Below are 27,116 nucleotides of genomic sequence, written 5' to 3' on the forward strand. Positions count from 1 at the left end.
GAGGGGACGGACAGGAAAGCTGGTAATAGGGAACTCAAGGCTGAGAAGGGACAGTGTTGACATGTCGTGGGGTTGTTAACCATTGTCATAAAACAATATGTGTACTGTTTAATGAGAAACTATTTGTTCTATAAATCTTCATCTAAAGTACAATTAAAAGAAGAAAAAAGATTAAGTGGTTTAACTGGGATTAATGAGAAAGACACTGAATATATTTATTTTACTCTAATAGTATTCTTAAAGAGAAAATCTAATTCAGTTTAAAGTTGGGTTTTCATGTTTGCCTTTTTATACATTTAAAACAGAAATAGGTCCTGTCCAGAGGCAGGATGAGAAGGCAGGAAGGGACAGGAACTAGTCGAATGGACACAGGGAACCTGGGGTGGAAAGGGGGAGTGTGCTGTCACATTGTAGGGATTGCAACTAATGTCACAAAACAATATGTGTATAAATTTTTGTATAAGAAACTAACTTGAGCTGTAAACTTTCACCTAAATAACAACAACAACAACAAAAAAACAGAAATAGGGTTGCAAAATTAAGGGGTACAGTCAATTTCAGATAAAACAGTGCACGACTGAATGTGGGTGGCCAGGCAACTAAGGAACTTACTGCCACCTACTGAAACTTTCTGCTTGCTGCAGGGAAGTAGCCAATAATATCAGGCCTCCTGGTGCAGATGCTGAAAACCGAAAGTGAAGGTATCCCAGTTTCCAGTTGCCATGGAGTCGATTCCAACTCATGGCGACTCCATGGGTGTCAGAGTAGAACTCTGCTCCATAGGGTTTTCAATGGCTGGTTTTTTGGAAGTAGATCACCAAGCCTTTCTTCCAACGTGCCTCTGGGTAGACTCAAACCACTGACCTTTTGGTTAGCAACTGAATGCTTTAATCACAGGCGCTACCAGGGACTCCAAAAACCAGTAAATCAGTTGCTATGGAGTCGATTCCAACTCATGGCGACCCCACGTGTCAGAGTAGAATTGTGCTCCAAAATAGTGAAAGTAGAGTCTATCAAATATCACGTGTATTCACTCCTATATGTAAGGGTTATTTATATGGTATGATATGAGGAGTCAAGACTGTTTTTCAGGGACCCTTACCTTCCTCCCTCATCCCTGCCTTCTTGGGACAAAGTCTGTGACTTCATCTTGTTCCCACACACCCCGGGTATACTCCTTTTACAGTACACACTTTACTGGTGGCAATCTATCTGTAACCCCTGAGGATCTGTAGGTGTCCTGATCAGGGGCAGGGTCTAGTCTTATTCATCTTTATATCCCAAGCTTCTAGAACAAGGCCTGGCACAGAGGAGGTAGTCAGTGAATGACTGCTGAATGTGAATGTTGAATGTGAAAGCTTTTGACCCAAACTTATCATTGCTCTGTATGATTCAGGACAAGAATAAGCAGCAGTTTATTGAATACTCTAAATAGTAAACATTTGAAGGGGGAGGTGAGGGAATGAAGGGGGCTTCTCAGGGAATGTCCAGGGCAGGGCAGGGTGCCCTGGGCAGTTGGCCTGCTCACAGGGCAGTGGATGCCCGGAATTTATGGGTCAAACAGAACACAGAGGCTGTGAGGGCCGTGCACTGATGGGCCAAGAGTTTCACACTCAGGTTGTGGTAGCCTCTCTCACAGGTCAGCTTAGCGGCCTCCACAAACTGGCAGTAGGTGTACACCACGTCCCTCAGGTTCCCAGCTGCCTCCCTGTGCCGGGCGGAGCAGCGGCTGCAGTCCGTGAGCTGGAAGCACAGGCCAGCCAGCTGGACCAGATGCTGGAAGGTATCACGCACAGCGCCCTGCATCTCTTCGGGGGACTGGTCCATTCTGATCACGTGCTGACAGCTGGACAGGAGCTTCTGGGAGCCCATGCAGAGGCGGCTCCGGCTTTCAGAAAAGTGCCAGGTGCACTTGTCTGGCGGGTGTTTGTTCCCATCCCCCCAGGAAGCTTCTAAAATGTCTTGTAGCTCGAGTAAGCTCTCCGTGAGTTGGATGAAGCCCTCAGAGGCACTAGTAGGTGCAGCTTTCAGCTGTCTCAGTGCCCTGGAGCAGTACTCGGGCCAGATGTGGCTTTTCCTCCACAGAGGTTCGGTGCTGCAGCTGTGGGCCCGGGCAGGCCTCCAGGGCAGGGCCAGTGGACTTCCTGCAGAAGGTGGGGAGGTGAGGGGAGCCATGGAGTGTGCTTCTGAGTCCCTGTCTTCTTCCTCCATCTCAGGCTGTGGGCCACGAAAACATGTAGCATAGGAGAATTGGCAGCTACATTGCTCCATTCCAATCCTGGGTGCCACGGCCTCATTCATGCCTGCAAAACCCAGAGACATGGCCATCCTGGGCCTGGCAGAAACATCAGGATGGTTTCCTGGGGCAAAACACAGGGAAGACTTCTCAGCAGGAAGGCAGATGCTAGGGTTTTTGCCTTTTCTTTCTGACACTGAACAGTGGTTTGAACTCTCTAAGTAGGGCTCCTCTTTGGGACACAGTAGTGGATTTGGCAGGGAAGGCCCTGGATTAAAACAGACCTGTGAAGCAGTGTCTGTAGGGGCTGTGTCTTCCCCTATCACATGGTTAAGCAGCTCTGCCTTGACCCCTTCTGGAGGGAAGGCTGATGGAATGGTCTGGTCCCCCAGCAAGAAATCAGTATCTAAATCCAACTCTGCCAATAATTTTTGTTCTTGGGTCTGGCAGGCTTGGCCTGGAGTGTCTCTGCTTTGTCTTTGAGGAGCCCTGGGGGGTTGTGCTGGGGTCTGCTCAGTCCCTGTTACAGGAGCCTCCAAGGAGAGGGAGGCTATTATTATACCAGCTGGAGCCGTAACACCAAGAGCCTGTGGAACAGCATCTGACAGGTCACCACTGGGGTCACCTGAATCCTTCCCGGAATCCTCCTGAAATAAATTGATGCCATTTTTGTCTGTAACTTTTCTGTCACTTTCCAAAGATATTTGTCCTTGCTGTTCCTCCTTTGTAGGGAAAGAAGCCATCTTCTCTTGTGAATTTATTCCACATTCACCACTTCCGGGCTGGTCTCCAGGAGACAACAAAGGTTCTGTGTATTTGGGGGCAGTTTCTTGCATATGATTTATAAACAAAGATCCCAATCCTGTTTCCAAATGGACTGCTCCAAGCTCTAGTGTGTCTTCCTGAGAGACATTATGTGGGCCTGAGCTGATGGCCAGGCATACCCTGTCTTGGGTAGGATCAGTACTGAAGAGGGAAGTGCTATCCCCAAGCTCCATGGTCACTTCTTTGGGGGCACTGCCATCCGGGTCTTGAAATGCAGATAAGGTTTGGGAAGGTCCTGCCTGGGCAGTATCTGGGCCAGATGAACCTGGGTTGGAACAGTGAGGGGTGCTTGCTGGGGAATTTGCGACAGGGGCAGTCAAAGGGGCAACCCCAGAATTTTCTTTATGATTGGGGTCGATCCGCAGGCGAATGGCAGAAATAGAAGACACCCGAGAGTCAATGACCGACTTGGTTTCCATGGTCTCCGGCTCCATCTCCATGACCCTAGAGGCTGGGTTTTTGCTCTTGGCCTCCCTCAGGGGAGCCAGCAGTCCCAGGGCCTTGGTCTCCAGGAGGCTGGGCTCGCCCTGCATGTTCTGCAGGGAGGACACAGTTGGTGAGGGTGCACCAAGAGCCAGGTAGGGCTCCCTGTCATAGTAGCATACATCGTCCACGCTCTCCAGGGAGGCTGAAGGCATCAGGGGAAATGAGACCTGTGAGGTGTAGTCAGTTTGTAGGAAAGACCTTCTTTTCCTCAGGGTCTTGGCATACTTCTTCTTCCCTCCTCTTCTGCTTGGCTCTTGTCCATCTGGCCCAGGATTCAGGCTGTCCTCAGGGTTGCAAGTGCTGGCCTTACTCTGCAAGCTTGTGGCACTGGGTTCTAGAGCAGAAACAGCTCTGGGCCCTGAGAGTCAAGAAAGATAAAAGAATGTGAAAAGTAGGAAAACAAAGAGATTTTACAGAGCAAGGTTTCAGGACTCAGGCTTATCTGGGCTCAAATTCTGGCTGGACTGTGTAGCCCTGGACAAACTACATCATACTCTCCTCAGTTTCCTCATCTGAAAAGTAGGGATAATAACTGTAGTCGACATTTTTTTTTTTAATTTTTGGTTGTCCAAGATCCATTTGTTGTCTTTTGGCCACAGTACCCCAAATTTTCAGGGAATGTTGTCTCCCCACTGGTTACAGACTCTGAAACTATTAATGAAGGTACCCTGTCCACCCAGCCAAATGGTTAGATTTATGACCCAGCCAATCACCCACAAATTCCTTAGAATTTCAAACTTGAACACATTGATTAAAATAATAGTAGGGTCCATTCTTTCCAGCCACAATATCCTTTCAATACGGATGAGGAACTCTATTACCCAGACTTCTGGTCTGGTTGCTATCCATGTCTGAATCCAATTCTTAAGCCTTGCCGGCAATTCTGTAAGCTAACTTAAGTCCTCCTAAGACTTTTCCTTTGTGCTTAAGTTAACACAAGTCAGTTAATACCTATCAGTATAGTCATGCAGATTAAATACATTAATGTATATGAAGTGCCTAGCATGATGCCTGTCCCTAATAGGGAAGTCCTTGGAGTCAGCAAGAAGGAATTAGAATCATGGCCCAGCACTTAAGACTCAGAGGATTCTTATAGATGATTTAGACCAGTCTTTTCCAACCTGGCTGTACCTTATTAATAGCTTTTTTCCTTCTTTTTTAAATTTATTTTGTTGTTGTTGTTAATATACATAGCAAAACATAAACCAATTCAACACGTACCATTTACAACATGTACTATTTAGTGACATTGATTACATTCTTCAAGTTGTGTAACCTTTCTCACCCTCCTTTTCTGAGTTGTTCCTCCCCCACTGACATAAACTCACAGCCCGCTAAGGCTTCTATCTAATCTTTCAAGTTGCTGTTACCAATTTGATCCCATATAGATAGTTCTTATATATATAGATAGTTGTTACGAGCCTTGGTGGCGCATAAAGAGCTCGGCTGCTAACCAAAAGGTCAGCAGTTCGAATCCACCAGCCGCTCCTTAGAAACTCTATAGGGCAGTTGTATTCCATCCTATAGGGTCGCTACGAGTCAGAATCGACTTGACGGCAATGGGTTAGATAGTTCTTAAGAGTATAATGCTCAAGCCAGACATTTTTTATTAGTTAAGTTAAACTATCGCTTGGTTTTAAGAAGACTTCAGGAGATATTTTTGGTTTAAGGTTTAAAGGCAATAATTTCAGGGGTTAATCCAATTTTCATGGCTCTAGGAAGTCTGGGGTCCATGAAAATTTTAAATTCTGTTTCACACTTTCCCCCTTTTGATAAGGATTCTTTTATAGAATCTTTGATCAAAATGTTCAATAACGGTAGCTGGACACCATCCAGTTCTTCTGGTCTCACGGCAAAGGAGGCAGTTGTTCATGGAGGCAATTAGCCGCACATTCCATATCCTCCTCCTATTCCAGACTCTCCTTCTTCCTCTGTTGCTCCAGGTGAATAGAGACCAGTTGTTGTGCCTTGGATGGCCACTTGCAAATTTTAAGACCCCAGGCACTACACAACAAACTAGGAGGTAGAACAGAAACACTAAACATGTTATTAGGCCAATTAACTGGGATGTCCCATGAAACCATGACCCTAAACCTCCAAACCAAGGAATCAAATCCCATAAGGTTTTTGGTTGTACATAAGCAGCCTCAGAAGTTACTCTTTTTGTTTGTCAACTTTTTCAGGTGTACAACTTATTGACAGCACTTACAATACACAATTATAATAATCGGCTGTGCAACCCTACCTTTACTTAATCAGTGAGACAGTTCCATCACCGTTAACCCCCCTACCTTTTCCCTTCCCTCCTGCCCCTGGTAACCACTAAGAAACTTTGTTCTCTATACATTTGCTTTTTCTTGGTTTTTCTTTTTTTTTTTTGATATAAGTGAAGTTGTATGATATTTGTCTTTTGCAATTATTTCACTCAGACCTTATTAAAAATTTATCAAATCATAGGCCGTTCTCTAGACCTCCTAAATCAGAATCTATGAGGTTAGGACCTAGGAATCTATAGTTTTTAAACAAGTGCCTGAGATGATTTTGATGCTCAGCCATGTTTGGGAGCTACTGCTCTGGGTCACTTACAGCCACTGACCAAAGGCATTTCTGAGACCCAGAAAGGGAGGAATTCCCAATGTGAGTCAGGGGCCAGACCAGAACCCAGGCTCAGGAGTCCCACAGCTAGGCTCTCTCCCCAGAACCACAATGGCTCCCTGTAAAAAAGGAAGTGTCCAGTGTGGGCCTTATGTCCCTGACTAGACCCTGTAAGGGCAAGACCCTGCCTGATGGTCTCTGTCACAACCTAGCCTCCCCCAGCACCATGCTGGCCCAGCAGGTCAAGGCCGGGGGCATGGATGGCAGCTGGCTAGACTCTCTGGGGAGAAGTGCAGAGTCTGGCCATAGGTTCTCCTTTCCCCAGGGGCACAGCGTAGATGGTAGAGAGTTCATTCATTCATTTAGCAGCAACTGCCAGGCACTGTCTGCTGGGGACATAGTGATGAGTAAGATACGCAGAGTTCCTGCACTCAAAGGAGTCTTCCTCCAGCAGGGGAATAAAACATCAAATAAATGTTTGATAAAATAAAATCACACAAATAAATATATGCTTAGAGACAGTGCTAAATGACAGGAAAAGCCCAGGGTGTTGTAAGAACGTGTGATAGGGATGGGGAGGCCTGCCCCACTCTAGGCAGTCTGGGACCTATAGTTGGATGGGCATCAGCAGCCCAGATGAGGGTGAGAAGTGCTTCAGACAGAAAGAGCAGCGCATGCAAAGGCCGGAGGTGGGAAAAGTGCAGCACTTCCAAAGAAGTGCAAAGAGTTCTGGGTGGCAGGAATGCAGAGAGGGCTCAGGAGGAAGGAGAAAGGCAGGCAGAGGCAAGAATCCCAGGTCTACTTAAAAAGCCATTCTGTGCTGAAAGACACGCCACACTCTTTATGATGAGGAACCTGGAAAAAAACATGGCCAATAGATCTCCTGCCTTCTAATGTCAGAGTACTTTGAACCCCAAAAGGCCTTGCGGGCCCACTGATGGCGTGTCAGTGAGGATCTTCTGGCTTTGAGGCCTCATTTACCGTAGCTTCAAGGTCAGTAAAAGTACAGCCACTTCCCTCTGCTGGCCACTCTTGTCAATTCCCTTCCTTTCTGTGTAAATTCTGTCCATCTCACAAGGCCCAGCCCATTTGCCACTTCCTCTGGGAAGCCTGTCCTTATTCCCCCTGTTGAATGAATCCCTCCCACCTCTGCTTGCCCACAGTTCTCAGAATCTCGCTTGCAGCCCTGACTCAAAGCCATGATGCCAGTAATTTGGTCCACTGAGTCCATGTCTGCCTCCAAAGAGGACAACCACCCTGTCTTATTTGCATGCTTTCCCCTCAAGCCTGGTCCCTGCCCCCAGTGGGTACTCAGAAATTGTTGGCAAGTCTGCAGACCTGCTGGCAAGGGCTCACCTGAGAGGGTGTCCAGGGGTGTGAGCTTATCAGCTGCGTCATAGTATTCCTCATCAGAGCTGCCATTCTCAAAGGCCAGTGGTGGGTGAGGAGCCAAGGCTTCCAGTGTGGAGCTAGGTTGGGCCTTGGGCCAGCCCTGCTGCCCCCAAGCCTGCAGGGGACCCCCTTGCTGGGAAGCCGTGCTCTCTGAGCTATCACTCAGGTGGCTGGCTGGGGAGACGCTGGAGCACAGGCTGTAGAAGTCAGTCCGGCTGTCCTCATACAGCTTGGGGTCCAGTCTCACTGTGCTCAGTTCCGGGCCCCAGCTGAACATCTCAGGAGTGGGACTCTCAGAAAAGTCTGTCTTCTGGCACTGAGGACTGGCTGTCTGGGCCAGGTCCAGGAGACAGAGGAAGCCACTGGCTTCGATCCTGCCTCTCTCCTCTTGGCTGTCGGAATCAAGACTCTCTGGGAAGCCTGATGAGCCGAAGTGGAAGAAGCCAGACCTGCTGGAGGAGCAGGCATCCAAGTCATCTTCTTCTAGTGCATCCATGGACTCGCTCGAGCCGCTGGTCCTGCAGCCACGGTTCTCAGTGTTAGCTGAGTCAGACGCCTCGGACTCGGCACTGTCTGTCATGCTGCTGGAGCCACAGGTGCTTGGGCCTCTCCTGGCCACCTCAGGGGTGGCGCTGTCCCCAGGAGGCTCCTGCTCCTCCTCTTTCATGAGAGGTGTGCAGGGCAGCAGCTTTACCAGGCGTCTGTCGGAGAGAGGTTCCAGTACACAGTCCACTTCAGAGGACTCCTCTGAGTCACTGCAGGCCCTGGATTCATAGCCTACAACACAGGGGACACCAAGGGTTACAAAACAGCATTCTGGGACTGGCAAATGCCTGTGTGTCCTCCTGCACCCACCCTGCCTGCTCCCCAGAGGCCCTGTGCTGGGATAAGCTGCAGCAGGGGGGAACCCACACTACTGCTGTGGCTGTGCTCAAGCACAGGTCTGTGGGAAGACCCCAGGCAAGAGAGCAAAGTCTTCTCCCCGTCTGCACCAGGCCCTGGTTGTCAGGCTTTAGTTTCAGGGTCATGTTATCTACACAAAATGAATTTGGAAAGCTTTTCATTTCTTTCAGTGGTTTGGGAAGGTGTAAGTAGCATGAAGTCTTTGAAGGGTTAAAAGAACTCATCTTCAAAACCATCAGGACCTGGTGTTCCTTTTAGAGACGACTCTTCACCAATGTTTTAATTTTTTTTCTGTGGTTACTGGTCTGTTTAGATATTCTTCCTCAAATTAGGTGTTTTTACTAGAAAAGCATCTATTTTACCCAGACTTTCAATTTTATCACCATGGAATTGTCTATAGTATTCTCTTAAAGTTATTTAAATTTTGACCATATCATTTAACAATATTCACTGAGCACATACTTACTCTGTAAGTATCCAAGTATCTCCCTAGTATCCAACTAGGGATACAATGATGACCAAGACAGGCACAGTCCTGCCTCATGGAGTTGCAGTTCCTATCCATGTATTTGTTCCTGAGAAATACTCTAAAATCAAGGAAAAGCTAGATCTATAGCTATATTCTCTTTCATCCTTATGTTGTTGGTTTGGTTTTCTTTCTACTTTTCTTCACTTGCCAAGTGTTTATTTAAACTTTTCATAAATTCAAAGTGATGAATTCACTCTTTCTCCAATTTTGTTCCTCTAATTTACTAATTTCTGCTTTCAACTTTTTAAATGATTTATTTTCCTTATGTTGCTTTATTATCTTATTATTTCTTGATTTAGATGCTTAGTTCATTACTTTTCTTCTTTCTTGTTTAATAATTAAATAAATATTCTTTGAGTACATCTTGGAGCCCTGGTGGCGCAGTGGTTAAGAGCTTGGCTGCTAACCAAGAGGCCAGCAGTTCAAATCCACCAGCTACTCCTTGGAAACCATATGAGGCAGTTCTACTCTGTCCTATATGGTCGCTATGAGTCAGAATCAACTTGATGGCAATGGGTTTGGTTTTGGATTTTTGAGTACATCTTTGGCCAAATCCTATAAAATGTAAATTACTTTTTCCAAGAAATTTTTCATATATTCCACCTGTTCGGTGTACTAGAGAACTGGGTAATGGGGATGAAGGAAAAATTCAGTGGTATAGCTGAAGTCAACTGATACTAGTTCACAAGATCTGATTGTTAAAATTTCAGGAATTTTTCTACTTTATTATTAAACATAGTCATTTAAACAAATAAATTATACAAACTTACAAGTAAATAAATCATATTAAAAACAAAAGTAATAAGTACTCAAAACTCACCCTTCTTAATTATTTTACTATTATCTGTGCTCTTGAGGTGATTTACTTTACCTATAAGGAGGAAATACTATATAATACTATGCTACTGCACATCTCTTCTCAACTTCATGTTCAGGGACATCACGTTGGTAGCTTGAAATTAGCCATGGTGGGAGTGTTTATACCATGGAAATAGACAATTGCTCCAAATCAGGACTTTTATTTCCCTGCAATGCCAGTTGTTAAACATTTATCAGCGTACCATGGGAAGATGCTGCATCAACAGTGCCGAAGCAAAGCTGACAGAACCTGGGAATTGGCCCAGGAAACTGTTCATCTACCTGCCTGTCATAGTTTGAATTATGTCCCCCAAAATATGTGTGCATCAATTTGGCTGGGCCATGATTCCTAGAATTGTGTGGTTGGTCTCCATTTTGTGATTGAATTTTATGTTAAAGAGGATTAGGGTGGGATTGTAACACCACCCTTACCCAGGTCACATCCCTGATCCAATGTAAAGGGAGTTACCCTAGGGTGTGGCCTACACCACCTTTTACCTTATAAGAGATAAAAAGAAAGGGAACCAAGCAGAGATTGGGGGACCTCATATCACTAAGAAAGAAGCACCAGGAGCAGAGCACATCCTTTGGACCCGAGGTTCCTGCACAGAGAAGCTCCTAGTCCAGGGAAAGACTGATGATGACGAGGACCTTCCTCCAGAGCCAACAGAGAGAGAAAGCCTTCCCCTGGAGCTGATGCCCTGAATTTGGACTTCTAGCCTACTAGACTGTGAGAAAATAAATTTCTCTTTGTGAAAGCCATCAACTTGTGGTATTTCTGTTAGAGCAGCACTAGATAACTAAGACAGAATTTGATACCAGAGTGGGGTGCTGCTCTAACAGATACTGTTGTAGGGGAAAAACATCACAAAGTTTAGTAAAGAAAAAAGTTTTATTTGGCATATATTCAAAAGGACAAAAGTGGGAAGCAGACAAGCATGCCGCTAGAGGCATGTCTGCCTGAGTCCGAAGAATATTACAGAATAGGTAAGAATGGGAAAACGGACAAGCATACTGCCACAGCCATCTCTGCCTGTGTCCAAAGAATATTACAGAATAGGCAAGAATGGGAAAACGGACAAACATACTGCCACAGCCATGTCTGCCCGAGTCCAAGGAATATTACAGAATCATCAGTATATATCAACATCACAAAATGGGTAGAATCATTGAAAGTGTCACTTTTTCACTGATTGGCTGGAAATTGTAATCTTACATTTTGAATTATCTTTCTTAACAATCACTGGTACAGGTTTCAGTAACGAGAATCAGGAGGGTCTTCACTGGTCCAACAAATTCCTATTCACTAAATGCTAAAAGAAAAAGCTAAGAGTGGCAAGTCTTTTGTGTTGTGTTTGATCGGCTTTATGTGAAAGTTTCCCTAAAAGATATTTTCCAAGATTATTTTAGCTATTGTCTTTATACCTCAGGGTCCAGTTGATGTGTCCTTGTGAGTCCTCGTGAGCCCTTGTGAGCCCAACTCCAGCTGGGTCACATTCTGTATGCTCACAGAGAGGGAATAATAACTCCAATATTATTTCCTAAATCAATACCTAAAATGTGGAAGCAGTTTTGAACCTGTGAGTGGATAGAGAAATGGCAATGGCAGAGGACCAGCAACAGCAGAGAACCTGCAGCAGCAGAGAAGTGACAGCGGCAGAGAAACAACAGCAGCAGAACCAGGAGACCAGTGCCAGACGGCGCTGGAGCTGACCCATGGAGCGAGACAGCTGAGTGCCTGTGCATAGGAGGCTTCCTGGCAGAGTGGGGTGCCTCTGGGTACTTATCGGTAGAGCTAGGCTTGCAGACCCATGGAGTGAGAGAGCTGAGTGCCTGTGTGCTTAAGGCTTTCTGGTGGAGTGGGGTGCCTCCGGGCACTTATTGGTGGAGCTACCGAGCTTTGGAACACTTGCCGCAGCAAGAGAGACCACAGGAAACGGAAGCAGAAGCTGAAGAGACAAGGAACACAAGAAGCCAAGCTGCCTCAGTCTCAAAAGGTATGGCCATGACCTCAGGGGTTTCAAAGGGTGGAGCAATGGCCTCTGGTGCTTCTAAGGGTGGAGTCGCCACTCAGATGGACTGGGAGAATGGTGCGCCTAAAGCCAAGGGAGCAGAGTTGCTGTCCCAGTGGGCCTGGAAGGCAGAGCTGAAGCCCAGGGCTGAGGGGCTTCCACTCAGAATCTGGAGACTGTGGCCATAGGATACCTACAGTCTGGAGGGCAGGGCCACTGTGTAAATTGTCTCAGAGGACAGAAGATTATTTTCAAAGCCTTGAGGGCTAATGTAATGTGTTCTGCTGACTTGCCTGGTGCCTGTTATCCTTTCTTTCCCTCCAGTTTCTCCCATTTGTAATGGAAATGTCTAGCTTGTGCCTGTTCTGCCACTGTACCTTTGGAAGCAGATAACTTGTATTATAGGTTTCACAGATGAAGAGGAATTTTTGGATTTTGGACTTGGAGTTAAGACTTTTGCAATGTTATGATGGAGCGAATATGTTTTCCATGTTGCAAGGATGTGACTTTTTGGGGGCCAAAGGGTGGAATGTCAGGGTTTGAATTACGTCCCCCAAAAAATGTGTGTGTGTATCAGTTTGGCTGGGCCATGATTCCCAGAATTGTGTGGTTGGCCTCCATTTTGTGATTGTAATTTTATGTTAAAGAGGATTAGGATGGGATTGTAACACCATCCTTAACCCAGGTCACATCCCTGATCCAATGTAAAGGGAGTTTCCCTAGGGTGTGGCCTACACCACCTTTTACCTTATAAGAGATAAAAGGGACGGGAAGCAAGCAGAGAATGGGGGACCTCATACCACCAAGAAAGAAGCACCAGGAGCAGAGCACATCCTTTGGACCCGAGGTTCCTGCGTAGAGAAGCTCCTAGTCCAGGGGAAGACTGATGATGAGGAGGACCTTCCTCCAGAGCCGACAGAGAGAGAAACCCTTCCCCTGGAGCTGATGCCCTGAATTTGGACATCTAGCCTACTAGACTGTAAGAAAATAAATTTCTCTTTGTGGAGCTGATGCCCTGAATTTGGACATCTAGCCTACTAGACTGTAAGAAAATAAATTTCTCTTTGTGAAAGCCATCCACTTGTGGTATTTCTGTTAAAGCAGCACTAGACGACTAACACACTGCCCTCCACTGCTTCATTTCTTACATGATATGATTTCAAGTTCCTTCTACCTCCAGTTACTCCCTTTTTCTAAACATGTAAGATAGAGAATTTCTATTATAATTCAAGACAATGTGAAAAAGAGCACACAGGCATGGATGGAGAAGCTAGGTCTTCTGTACTTTCAGAACATATAAGTGATAGCACATTTTGCTGGGAAATAATGAGAATATACAATGGATCTTAGAGATGGTTTCAGGAAATGTTACAGGCAGTCAGAGACCTTCAACAGTATTCCTTGGCTTTAAGATACTTTTAGGTACAAAGAATGCTTCTTTAGCCCCAGTGATTTAAGAAAGATCAACTGTTTACTAAAAAATAAATGAGGAAATAGCTCTCATCCTCTTAAGGTGAATGTGTTTGAAGTCACAGCTTGACTTAATTCGCCCCCCTCCTTTAGGCTACCCTTACCTACAAGATCAGAGAAACGGGCTTGTCCTAATTGGGGCAAGACTCAGCACCTCACCTTCTTCAGCAGACACCCGGTGCACCTGCTGCTTGTTTCCAGGCCAGAGGAAAATGGAGGCAACTGGGTCGACAAACAGCCTGTAGTACCCAGCAATCAGGCAGGCTAGGTCTTTCGCACTGTTGGATTCCAGCAGCAAAGTCAGAACCTTTGAAGGTAAAGAGAGCTCTTGTGTTTATAAAGGATTGAGAGACAATCTGAAGACTGACAACAAGGCCACGTGGAATCAATGGAAGATTCCAAACACTTCCAGTTAATAGTCCACAGGCAGGCCCTCTGGTTCCCCACATTCTCACCTACAAGGCTTGAAGTAAGTATGCACATACACACACACGATAGGTTCCTCCCACCTATTTTCTACAATGTCTACAATGTCTCCTGCTTCTCCTCCATCCTATACTCCCAGGCCCCCGTCCCAATCACTCTGTTCATTTGTACAATGGGGCCCCTTCAAGATCTGATGTAGAAAAAAGGAATGAGCAGCAGCAAGTGGGGGATGAGGAAGAGGGTGATAATAAGAATAAAGCACCATTCTTGAGCATGTCAGAGTTAGATCAAAGGAGGTCAGGATAAATGTAGGACCTTTCAGAGAGGCTTACGACATACCCTGCACCATTCACAGAATAGCTTGGATAGCTATGTGATAAAATCCTTTGGTGCTCCCATCAAAGTTTCTAAATCCAGCTACAACTTCTCTATCAGGGAAGCACATGGTCCAGCTCAGTTTATACAAAGAAACCTTTCAGGACCTGCCCGGGAAAATGCACTGTGTGCAGGAAACTTCCTTTTATGGAACAGGATGGACAATCTATCCTCTTAAGCAAATGTTCGATATTACACTTTATTATTATTCAAAAATCATATCAACCATCCCATACTAATTTAGTCCCAAATTCCAGAGGCTGGATTCAGAATCTCTCCCCTTGTGTTACCTTGATGTCCTGAAGATACACTTTGACCATGCTCACTTTCTCAGACTCTTCCATAAGCTCTACACGGCTGATATTTGCAAACTCTGCCAACGTGGACATGATATTGAGCTTGCTATTGATAATTTGGCTAATCCCATACTTGGCTCCAACTAGTAGGGCAATGTAGGATTCTCTATCCTGTAACTGCAGAAGGGTAGAAAGGGGATTAGTTTCCACTCACAAGCTAGTGAAAATACATCACATATGCAATAGCCCTGAGCCTCTCTCATGGCTCTGAGAACCTTCTGCTTTGTCTTGTTAGGTACCCTGTTCATCCTCAGATTCTCTGAAGGTGGGAATCATGTCTCATTCAGCTCTACCACAGAACTGGTGCCAAGCAAGGGCATGATAAATACTCACTAATGTCTTAATAATTAATTTTTCAAGCAAATCCCAGTACATGACAGAGTCCTCAGGAATTTCAGGCTAGAAGTTACATTGATTTTCAGAGGACCTCTAGGGTCCCTTGTAACAGTAGGATACCACAATTCTCTAATACATACCATTAAAGTAGCATTAAAGATTTTCCCACCATATGTCTTGAGTTCTCCAAGGATCTGCAGATAATTTAAGCGTAGCTGGGCAGCAGAAATAAGTTGCTTAAATAGAAAAAAAATAAGATTATTGAAGTCAGAGTTGTTCACTTGCCTAAAACCCAGGCAATGTTGAAAATGCTCTCCCTGAGGTTTCACAACAGACAGCTGGGTGGGTCAGCAGAGGCCACATTACCTTCTGTCGGGGTTCCAGCAAATTCTGGTTCCTCTTCATGTGGAAGCTAATGGCTTTCTTGATGTCTTTGCCTTTCATGTTTCGGAGTAAAGTTGGAGATATAAAGTTCTCTATTCCCCAGTCTTTCCTGCCATGAGATATTGAAGACAATGGGGCCCATTTTTACAGTGTACTTGGCTTTAATGAAGAGCATAATTACATTTGATTCAGTACTTAGTGTTCCCACAAGACTGCAATTATAAGCCTCTTTCTCTAGCGGAAGAAAAAAATATATATATTCTGCGCATGTGGGCATGTGCATACACACACACACTCCACAAAAATCCTCCACAGCCATTCAGGAATTAAATTCCACTGACCATTGTGGGAGCTCGTTACTTTTGGTATGGTATGATACTCTATTAGTCACAGGAGAAGTTCTGGACCATTTTTTACCACAATATTTGTGACAAACAATGATCATGGAGATAACAGTACCAGTGGATCCCCAAAGCCAGGCTTCAGAAGGGTGCTAACCTAGCACTCCCTAGAGTCCCCATAAACTTGTTAAAAATACAGATTCTCTGGTCTCATTCCCTAAGAGTTTTGACTCAGTACTTCAAGGATAGGCCAAGGATCTCTTTTATTTCTTAAACATGATTCCCCATGTGATTTTGATGTCCAGTTAGGACAAAAGACAGAAGTAAGATTTGGTGAGAGAGTTAACAAACATGGGTGATACAGATCAGAGAAAAGTGAAATCCTAATCCGAGAATCAAGAGATGTTGGAATCCTGGGACCTGAAAATGTCTCAGTGGGATAGTGCAACATGAATTGGCTCAAGTCACCAGGAAAGATTAATTTCCGAGGCTTTCCTGCCCTTAGAAGAGTTTAACACTGAAGCTGTCAACCGATTTCCTAAGACATCCTCCAAAGAACTGAGAATTTACAAGGGGGATCCTGTGTCCTTCCATCTGGAGTTGGCTTCTGCTCTAAAAGGGATTGTCAGGTTCTGACATCTGGGGGTGCCAGCCTGGGTGGGAGAGGGTGGAGGAGGAAATGCATGGAAAGACAACCGACAGATGGATAGGTGGATAAATATCAGCTTTCTGTGGAATCTGGCTATCCTGGCCAGGGGCCAGCCAAGTTATAAATGCAATGCAGCTGCTGTTGATGGACACAGAAGTCTCCTGCCACTCACTCTATGTACTTCAAAGAGATCTTCTGTGGCTGAGCACATGCATAGATGCGTTCCTGGATGTGCAGGGCTGCAAGTCGGAGCGCAGAGCTGCATTTCATTTCCACGGCAAAGCGCTCCTGGAGCACGTCACTGCAGCTCTAGAAGAGATTAGATCAGAGCAGGTGGGAAACAGGAACAGACGGATTGTGTTCCCCAGTGCTCTCAGGCAAAAGGCAGCAGGACCCCTTTGAGGCCTGGCTCGGTCCGTCCTTGGCTGTGTGACCTTGGTTAAGCTACTGAGACTCTCTGAGCATCAGTGTCTTCCATTGCTAAATGAGGATATAAAACCTACCTTACACAGTTGCTGTGAAATTTAAATTAGAACATGTAAATGAAAGCATAGGAGCCCTGGTGGCACAATGGTTAAGCACTCGGCTGCTAACAGAAAGGTCAGCAATTTGAATCCATCAGCAGCTCCGCGGGAGAAAAGACCTGGCTATCTGCTCCCATAAAGATTATAGCCTAGGAAACGCTAAGGTGCAGTTCTACTCTGTCATTAGGGTCACTATGAGTCGGAATTGACTCAATGGCACACGACAAACAACATATAAAAGCATGTACAAAGCACATAGCAGTATACAAATATAAAACGCTGTTGTTGTTATTTACTACCACCACTTCTACAAGACTAAGGCAAGTCAATGTACCTCGTCTCATTTTTTTAATCTGTAAAATGGTGATGCCTGCCACATAATTCTTTCATCAGAATGAAAACAACATAATAAATCTCACCTAAGTTCGGATTTATTATGCTGTTTCCCACCTTAGAGTATGGCTAGGGGTCAGAGAACCAGTTTTTGGTTCTTCCACTAAATGGGTGACCCAGGCAAATTACATGACCTTTCTAAGACTCCATTTTGTCATCTCTAATATGAGGCTTTTGAAGCACTAAAGCCCCTTTTAGAAATAAAAACTGTAACTCTAATGATCCTAAAAAGGTATTAGAAAATGTATCGTCTACATTGAGGACTAGGCCTAAATTTCATTATCATATAGCAAATCTCCTAACACGGCAACTCAGTGACAGCAACTCAGTGACAGCAATGATCAGTCCCATTTTCCTTTGGATAAAGATAATTCCAGGGAGTAGCTTAATTGCCTTGAGCTCTTGTTCAAAATAATCCAATGTGCCAGCTTTGAGAACAGTCACTGTTATTTTAGGAAGCACAGACCCAGGCACCTGCAGATAGAGGTATTCAAAGGCCACAGGGTCTTCTTTCAGGAGGTCCAGGGGGTCCTTGGGAACAAAACACATCCTGAAGAGGCAGCGGTAGTCATGTGACTCTTCCCTTTCTACCACCTGCGATGGGTAAGGGAGATACCATTAATCTTCTAACTGCATTTGTCCTTTGCAGTTGTTACAGAAAACAACTTTAAAAAATAAAGACAATGAAAGATAGTCCCTGGAGATTTCAACATTAACGCTTTTCAAGACAGCTATAGACTTGCTTTTAGTTTGACATTCTTTTCCACTGGAATAAAATGTGAAAGGTTCAAAAGGGCAAAGGTCCCCTCTGTCCCCATCTCCCAGTTCCCCTTTCTAGAGGAAACCATTTCCAGTTCCTTACGTGCCCTTCCTGAGACAGGCTATGGATATATGTGCTTCGATATGTGTGTTCTTTTCTTTTCAGCAAATAGTATTTGCACCTTGCCTTTATTTCACTTAAACTACTTTAGAGATTTAGTTTCATTGTCTTTTCCAAATTAAATGGAATAGAAGTGATAAAAAAAAAAAAAAAATTCAAGCAATGTTATTAGAAGGTGAGTGGAGTAAGAATTCATCTGCAATGAAACCTGAGAGTATGACTCCCGGACACCCTTTTAGCTCAGTAATGAGGTCACTCCTGAGGTTAACCTTTCAGCCAAAGATTAGACAGGCCCATAAAACAAAACGAGACTAAAGGGGCACACCAGCATAGGGGCAAGGACTAGAAGGCAGGAGGGGACAGGAAAGCTGGCAGTGGGAAACCCAAGGTCCAGAAGGGAGAGTGTTGACATGTTGTGGAGTTGTTTATCAACATCATAAAACAATATGTGTACTAACTGTTTAATGAGAAGCTAGTTTGTTCTGTAAACCTTCATCTAAACTACAATTAAAAAAAAGAAAAAAAAAAAGAATTCATCTGCAATAAGGACTGCTCAGAGTAGTGCCCACAAGATGATGCCTTGCTCATGCTGTCCCTGCTTAAAAACTCCCTTCCCCTTTTCCACCTGTTGAAATCCTACCCATCCTGGCAAGAGTGGGCACTCAACCAGGTTTACTCAACTAACCTGTATTTCGCTTTGAAAAGTTGGTACAATGAATGACTGAATGGCTGAAAAGATATGCGTGGTACAGACACACTGGCTATGTTTGCCCTCTCCTGCCACAAAAGTAAAAAAAAAAAAAAAAAGTAAAAAAGTCTCACAAAAAGGGCTTAAACCCAGAACCAAATGCTTCTCTAACATCTCAAAGGCAGTAGGCACAGGGGATAATCCTAAGACTTAGAAGATCAGGGCTCTACCAGCTCTGTTACCTTGAGTAAGTCACCTTACCTTTCTAAGCCTCTGTTTTCCTATTTGTAAAATGGGGACCTTAAACTTATGCCATGCATACCTCTTAGGAGCAGATGAAAACCAGTATTCCCAGGCTGAGTATACTCAGCCTTCTGGAGCATGAGAAAATGCATCAAACTTACTGCAGATATGCTGAGCCCTGTCCCCAAAGGTTCTGGCTGAGGTGTGCAGCCTGCCCAGCTGTTCCTCCCAGGAAAAGGTGGCCGGTCCTCCCTACCTGTTGTATGAGTTCCTCCTCATGCAGCAGGTGCAGCCGTGAGACATTGTACTGCTCTTCCAGGGCCAGCGCAAAGTATTCAATACTTCGGATCGACAGCTTCTCCTTCACTGTGAGGATGATGTCCTATCAGGCACAGAGAAGAGCAGGGTCACCCTAATTACTCCTGAGGAGTGGGCAGGCCTTCATGCTTGGGCACCAAGCAAGACTTCCCTGACCTTCTCTCTGTTCCTCGGTGCAGCTGGGGAGAGAAACGCCTATGCCAACTGGGTCCATTGCTAATTCAGACAGCTGAATTTCATTAGGGCCTTCAGCTCCCGCTTGTCAGGCCACCTGTAGGACTTCTTAACATCCTTTATAGACCTCTACCCACTGCCCTCCTCTCCTCAGGGCTCCAGTACAACTCATATGGCCACCCACTTTCTTTACTGGGAGGGCTGAGGCTGTCCAATACGGGTTTCTGCCTCCTTCTTCAAGGTCTCTGGGCTCATCCCCTCTGTGAAGTTCCCAATCTGCATCTCCAACTGCTTACAGTATCTCACCACCCACGTGACTGGGAAAATGACCTGACGTTTCTGAGCCTCAGTTTCTTCCTCTGTGGATAATGATGGAGGATAGTAAGACCTCCTTGTCAGAGTGGCTGACAAGATTGAATGAGGTAATTAATGCCTGGGCCATGCTGAGGCATAACTGCCATGCCACTTTCCCCTCCCTCACTACAGTGATCCTCTTTCCACATAAACTCTTTACTGCCTCAGGGCATTCACTCATGGTACTCTCTCACTTGGTACACTTTTCCCATCACTCTTCACTAGGCTGTTTCTCTTTCTTCAAGTCGTAGCTTAAGAGGCCTCTTCAGAGAGGCCTTCTCTAGCCACTTTATCTAAATGTGATTGTCCCTGTTATTCTCTATCCCAGCGCCCTGTTTATTTCCTTCATCACTATTCACTTATTATTTTCTTCAATAACAGCTATGATCTTTAGTAACAAACAGTATAGGGAAGTTAAGAGAATGAGTTCTAGATCTAGATTACCTGTCCCTGCTGTGTGTCCTTGGATAAACTGCTTACTCTCTCTACGCCTCAGTCTTTTCATCTGTAAAATTGTGATATATTAACATCTATCTCACAGGGTTATGGTATACTTTAATTTCCTCACATAAGGCACTTAAAACAGTACCAAGCAGATGCTGAGTGTTCAGTACATGCTAGCTGGTAATACTTGTTTTCTGGTTTATTATCTTTTACCCCAGTAGATGGTAAATTCCCTGAGAATGTGAACCTTGCCCATCTTGTGCTCTATTATATTCCCAATGCTTGGTACTTGTAGATACTTGATAAGCTTTCACTTAATATGTGAATAACCATCATAGACTCATCACAGAAGTCCTGCCTCGTAAGTCAAATCTTGTAAGTCCAAAACCATTAGGTATTACCTGCTCCTTGTGAGAGTTGTGAATCATCTTTCTGCCTGCTCCACGAGCTGCATAGGTAGCAAGTTAATAAGTCCTGAAGAGTCTATCTGCTTCAGCAACTCAATGTTAATTCACTGCCTACTTTGTGTTAGGCATTGTGTCAGCCATGGTAGGATGCCAGTCTCTTTACTCTGTGCCCTCTTCTCTATTCTCCTATGTCCACCTTGGCTTGAGTTCACACATTTCTCCTGGCTTTGTACAGTGGTGTCTTACAGAACTCCCTGCCACCTATTGGTCCTTCACCTTGCATTTAGCGCAGGGGTGGGTGAACCACAGTCCGCAGGCCAAATCTAGCCCACCGCTTGTTTTTGTAATTAGTTCTATTGGAACACAGCCATGTCCATTCACTACAATGATAAAGTTGAATAACTGCAACACAGACTGTATGGCCTGCAAAATTTAAAATATTTACTGTCTTCCTCTTAAAAGAAAAAGTTTGCTGACCCCTGGTCTAGGAGGAAACCCTGGTCGTGTAGTGATTAAGAGCTACAGCTGCTAACCAAAAGGTCAGCAGTTCGAATCCACCAGGTGCTCCTTAGAAACCGTATGGGGCAGTCCTACTCTGTCCTATAGGGTCACTGTGAGTTGGAATAGACTCGGCGGCAACGGGTCTTTATTGGTCCGATTCCCATGCCTAGGATGCTATCTTCACACCCACTCCTGTCAAAATCCCATCTATCTTTTCAAATCTGCCTCAGATTCACCACTCCAAGGAGACCTTTTTTTTGCCACCCAGCTGGAAGTCCTTTTTCCTCTGAGCCTGCACCATGCAGTTTCTGCCCTGCTTTCATGATCCTTAACATACTGTACCGTTTCATAGTGAGCTGTCCCCAGGTCTCATCTCCTCACCCCAGCCCCAACCTAAGACTCAGGCTTCCTAAGGGCATGACCCTGAGTAATTTATTTCTGTACCACCAACAGCCCAGCTCAGTCCAATGCCTGGCACACAAAAAGTGTCGCTGGTTGTTCACTGGGTTGCACAACAAAATTTCCTTGATTTAGGGAAAGAGGGCTTTCTGATACAAGGACTTTGCTTCCCTTGGTAACGGAGGGCAAGAGAAGTCACTGATGAATTGACAGTGATTTTTCCATTTTTATCCATAGGATTTGCTTATATCCTTCTTTCTGTGTGTCACAAATAGCTAAAAGATTTGCTTTAAAAAATGTTGATTACTACAGTATAATACCAGCTAAGTCCTTGCTTGTTTCTCCAATTCTCTCTATCATCTTGGGCTTCATTCCCCTGTGATGTGTGATTTTATTGTAAATCACCTCAAAGTCTTTTTGACCACCAAAGGGGGATATACTTTAAATAAATTATCCCTTCCATTCTGTCATGGACTGAATTGTGTCCCCCAAAAATATCTGTCAACTTGGCTGGGTCATGATTCCCAGTATTGTATAATTGTATACCATTTTGTAATCTGATGTGATTTCTTTATGTGTTGTAAATTCAATCACTATGATCTAGTAAGATGGATTAGTGGCAGTTACACTGATGAGGTATACAAGATTGGATAGTGTCTTAAGCCAATCTCTTCTGAGATATAAAAGAGAGAAGTGAGCAGAGACACATGGGAACCTCATACCACCAAAAAAGCAGTGCCAAGAGCAGAGCGTGTCCTTTGGACCTCAGGTCCTGCGCAGAGAAGCTCCCAGACCAAGACTGATGACACGGACCTTCCTCCAGAGCCAACAGAGAAAGCGTTCCCCTGGAGCTGATGCCCTGAATTTGGACTTGTAGCCTACTGGACTATGAGAGAATGAACTTCTCTTTGTTAAAAGCATCCACTTGTGGTATTTCTGTTACAGCAGCACTAGATGACTAAGACACATTCCAGTCCACTTTGATCAAAGACGACAGAAGCAGAGCCCTTGTCTAATTCATCTGCAAAGCTTCCGTTTCATACAGCATGGCAGAGCAGCAAGCTCCAGTGCAGGATTCAGAAACAGATCATGTTTGAAGGCAGTCATGAGCTAGCTGACCTTGGCAAGTTTTTGACCTCTTGGGCCTGTTTTCTTGTCTGCAAAGTGGGGATAACACTGGTCACTTCACAATATCATTAGGGTCATTAAATGAGATAATATGCAAGAAAGTGCCAGAAGAGTGTCTGGCATATAGTACAAAAAAATAAAAAGCCAAACCCACTGCCGTCGATTTCGACTCATAGTCACCCTGTAGGACAGAGCAGAACTGCCCCGTGGGTTTCCAAGGCTGTAATCTTCACAGAAGCTGACTGCCACATCTTTCTCCTACGGAGCAGCTGGTGGGTTCAAACCACCAATCTTTAGGTTAGTAGCTGAGCATTTAACCTCTATGCCACCAGGGCTCCCGGCATGTGGTAAACACTTAATAAACCAAGACCATTCCTCCGTAAGGGCAGACTTCCTCCTCTGGGCTTGGAGCTTCCCAGTTTCAGAAAGGCTTGCTCCAGCGTCTCCTAACTTACACTCTCAGGAAGGTGAGAATGGGATAGGACTTTTGGAGTTGCTCTAGAAATTGCCAAAGGAAGACATCAGAGAAAAACACTGGGTGTGTACATGCAAGTGTGCATTTGTGTGCCTATGCATATGTGTGCGTGTGTGTGTGTATGTGTATGTCTTGGCCACTGTCCATTACCTATAGCCCATTGGCCCACCTGAACCTGTTTTTCCCCCAGCATCAGGAGAGCTGTCTCAAGGTTTACTCTTCCATGTTTTTTTAATGTTTAAACAACTCCTTTGTTTGCTTCTTCACTGGAGCCTCACTCTAACACTATTTACTCCTTTATTCAAAAACTATTAGTGCCATCTCTTATTCTCCTTAGATAAATCCAAACTCTGAAGCCTGGCATTTGAGGCTCTACAATCAGCCTGTGCCATCTCCCACTCCTTCCCAAGAAAACTGCCTTGCTCCAGCCCCACTGGATAGTTCACTATTTCCTAAGCAATATTCTGTTTTACTGGTTCTCTGCATTGCTTCACGTAACTCCCTCAGACTGACATCTCCCCTACTCCCAATTGCTCTGTCCCCACCTGCCTTTACTGAAATCTTTGTTGTTTTTCAAGGTGCAGCTCATGTGCCAGCTTCTTTCCAAAGCCTTGTTTGATGCCCTGATGGGATGGAACAGATAGAGCTCTCTCCCTTTTTCCTTGTCCCCTTTTTATGGCCCTTATTTCATCTTGCCCTAGACTACTGGGAGCTCCTTGAATGTCCGCCTGCTCTTAACTGTGAGGCCTTTGAGGACAAAGGCCACCCTTACCTCTAGCTCTGTACCCTGCTCAATGCATCTCAGGACAGAGACACCTGGTCAGTATAAGTTGAACTGACTTTAATGCAAAACAGAAAATGCGGGGACCTGGGTCTCGTCTGACACCTTGCCTGGGTTTCTAGCTGCTCTGGTCTTTTGGGTAGCCGGTAGAATCACACACGAGAGGCAGGGAAGCCCAGCAGTTAAGAGTGAACTAGTGGTTATGAGACTAGTTGTAATATGACCCTGGGCAAGTCACTTCATCTCTCTAAGCCTCAATTTCCTCCCCTGCAAGATGGTGATAAAAACACCATCTTGCTGGGTGGCTGTACAACTAAATGATAACACAGTGCTTGGCTTATTGCAGGCACTCAGATCATGGTGATTGTGAGACCAGAAGAGCAGCTATAGGGCACGATGCCTGGGGGGTCCTGGCAGTCAGCAAATCCTTACTGGGAAAGAGATTCGAGGTTACTCTTAATACCTTCACTGTTGTGTCTGCCTCAAACTTGAAAGCTTTCGTCTGTCCATTCTCCAAATACACCTTGAGGACATTGGGCATACACAGCAGAGAACTACCCTGGAAAACACAAGAGTCATATTAAAACCAGCCCTTCCTGTCCTTGGTTGTGACTAATCCCCAGCTATCCCCAGCTCTGACTGGCATGGAGAGCAGGATCCTTCTCCAACCTCCTCACCATGTCATGGGTTGATTCTTGGCATTTGGGGATTTCTGCAATGGACTCAGCCTATGCCACACAGAGAAAGGCACACTTTGCCACACTTTATGCATGGGAACTGTCAGACATGACAGATGGAGAAGAGTGAGCCCTGACATGAGCATGTTAATATCACTGCATGAGCTGTACAATGTCTCACAAGCACCAGCTGGCATTCACTGTTCGCTGCCACCCTTGAGGTTGCAATTTAGCAAATAAGATGGCAAGCTTGCACACTGTCCAAAACAGGCCTTTCAGAGATTCTTGGACCCTATCTTGTGGAGTGGACAGTTCCCTCAGAGCCACCCCCCCGCCCCAACACACACACACTTTACTACTGTATTCCCTATAGGGATGAACCCAGAGGGCAGAGGAATGTTCCCCGCTTCCACTCACCCCAACCATCACCCCTGGAGTTATGAGGTCTCCTAAGGGACTCTGCCATTCTGAGAGTGCCCTTTGAGAAGGAGGCACAGGAATGTTTCATGTTTGGTGACTCCATGCCAGCCAAAATTCCTGGGTGGAGGCAGGGCAGTAGGACAATTACCTTTGGGTATGGAGAATCCCCCCGGGGCCAGCTTTCCTAAAGGGTGAGCTCTAAAAGTTTAGCTGCAGGTAAACAGGACCTTTGGGGCTGGTGGCCTCCAGAACCAGTGAGAGGTTCTACAGTCCCACGGAATGGAGCTAATACTTCCCTCAGCACTTGTCTCTGCAAGAGTTTGAGAATAAAGCCCACCTGGATAAAGAACTTATAATCTTTTTTCAAAAAAACCTGACAGACTTTTTCAGATGAGAATCTTGTATCTTCTAAATATAAGGGCCATTGTATCTTCTAAGAGAAGCCCTGGTGGTGCAGTGGTTAAAGCGCTTCGCTGTTAACTGAAAGGTCAGTGGTTCAAATCCACCAACCGCTCTGCAAAGATTACAGCCTTGAAAACTCTATGGGGCAGTTCTACTCTGTCCTATAGGGTCTCTGAGTCGGAACTGACTCGATGGCAGTGGGTTTAGTTTGGTTTTGGTATCTTCTAAGACTCACACCAATCACTATCTGTTCATTCCATAATTGTTTTTTAAAACCACTTTTTTAAGGTAGTATTTTTTAAGGAAGAAAAAAGAATATGTTCACATTCCAGTGCCATTTCACACTCAGTCAGGGACAGGGGATTTCAAACTTCTCACTTGGCTATCATTTTACCTCTCTGGCTTCAGGTATTTAGAAATCTTAATCTTTGGATTGTCCAAGTGGGAAATATTTGCCTTTATTTATTATTTGTGATTTGGAAACCCTGGTGGCATAGTGGTTAAGAGCTACAGCTGCTAACCAAAAGGTCAGCAGTTTGAATCTACCAGGTGCTCCTTGGAAACCCTACGGGCAGTTCTACTCTGTCCTTTAGGGTCACTATGAGTCGGAATCAACTCAATGGCAATGGGTTTTTTGGTTTATTTGTGATTTAAAATGTTTATCAAACAAACATATCCATAATAACTACACATAACTACCATCCTTTGCTTTTCTCTAAGGCCTCTTCCAATTTTTGTCTACACCTTTAAATAGTTTTTAGAGAGCCACAAGACTAGAATATGTAAAAGTCCATGTTACTTTTTTACCTAACACTTGTTTCATGTACACTTCCCCATGTAGGCTTAAGGTTTACAATTTTACTGGCTTTATAATAGTCTACTGAGTTATCGGAATTGATTAACCACTTTCCTACTTATTATCAGACATTTAGGGTTTTTTCTCTTTTTTTTTTTTTTTTTTTGCTATTTTAAATATTACCACTATAAATATCTTTAAACACATAGGTTTTTGCATTTAAATTATTTTTCAGATTAAATTAATAGGAATACAATCCTAGACCACTTTTTATGGGCTTCATTAAGTTTTGTTTTTTGTCCCCTGCAAGGTGTGGAATCACTTTCCAGAAAGCCAACTGGTCTTTGGTCTTGGTTCCTGAGAGCCAGATAAACACCTGAGGCTAATGAGTTGGGGTCTGACAGCCCAAGAGGGACCACCTGGGCGCTTGATGCTGACTAAACCTCATGAAGCATGATGTAATCTGTCATGGTCACTTGGTGAAGCCAATAAGAGCCTGGAACCCTGAGGCTCACATGGAGCTTTCTGGTTGGTGAGAGGGTAGTGTGTCCCCTTGGAATATTGAAGCTCCATGCTGTGACTCCTCCCAGACCTCACCCTATGAATCTCTTCATTTGTATACTTTTTTGTTATATTAAAGCTGTTACTGCAAGCATGGTGTCTCCTGTGAGCTGTGAGTTGTTCTAGCAAATTATCAGATCCAGGGGAGCCAGCTATTCTGAAGTGGAGGTGGTCACGTGAACTCCTGGGCTTGTGGCTAGTACCCTGAGAGGTTAAAGGGAAACCCCAAATTTGGGCTGGCTGGTCTAAAGTGGAGGGAGTCATATGGACTCCTGAGCTTGCGGCTGGTACCCACTGATGGATAGGGATGAGAAAGAAAAGGGGCCGGCTGGTCAGAAGTGGACAGAGTCTTATGGGCTCCCAAGCTTGCAGCTGGTA

General features: G+C 44.9%; 1 protein-coding gene across 1 annotated transcript in view; it reads right to left on the bottom strand.

Moving 5' to 3' along the window:
• Window positions 1–1,398: 1,398 nt before the first annotated feature.
• Window positions 1,399–27,116, bottom strand: part of FRMPD1 (FERM and PDZ domain containing 1) — an 81,552-nt gene continuing 55,834 nt past the window's right edge. The window contains exons 7-16 of the mRNA XM_004372249.2: window positions 24,346–24,441; window positions 19,158–19,283; window positions 17,565–17,684; window positions 16,346–16,482; window positions 15,166–15,292; window positions 14,940–15,035; window positions 14,398–14,580; window positions 13,466–13,613; window positions 7,499–8,311; window positions 1,399–3,905 (exon numbers count right to left, since the gene is read on the bottom strand). Coding sequence (XP_004372306.1) covers window positions 1,525–3,905; window positions 7,499–8,311; window positions 13,466–13,613; window positions 14,398–14,580; window positions 14,940–15,035; window positions 15,166–15,292; window positions 16,346–16,482; window positions 17,565–17,684; window positions 19,158–19,283; window positions 24,346–24,441 — 4,227 coding nt within the window. The 3' untranslated portion in view covers window positions 1,399–1,524. The remainder of the gene's footprint in view (window positions 3,906–7,498; window positions 8,312–13,465; window positions 13,614–14,397; window positions 14,581–14,939; window positions 15,036–15,165; window positions 15,293–16,345; window positions 16,483–17,564; window positions 17,685–19,157; window positions 19,284–24,345; window positions 24,442–27,116) is intronic.

Source organism: Trichechus manatus, unplaced genomic scaffold (genome assembly GCF_000243295.1).
Source record: "Trichechus manatus latirostris isolate Lorelei unplaced genomic scaffold, TriManLat1.0 scaffold00016, whole genome shotgun sequence".
In the NCBI taxonomy this organism is placed as follows: domain Eukaryota; kingdom Metazoa; phylum Chordata; class Mammalia; order Sirenia; family Trichechidae; genus Trichechus; species Trichechus manatus.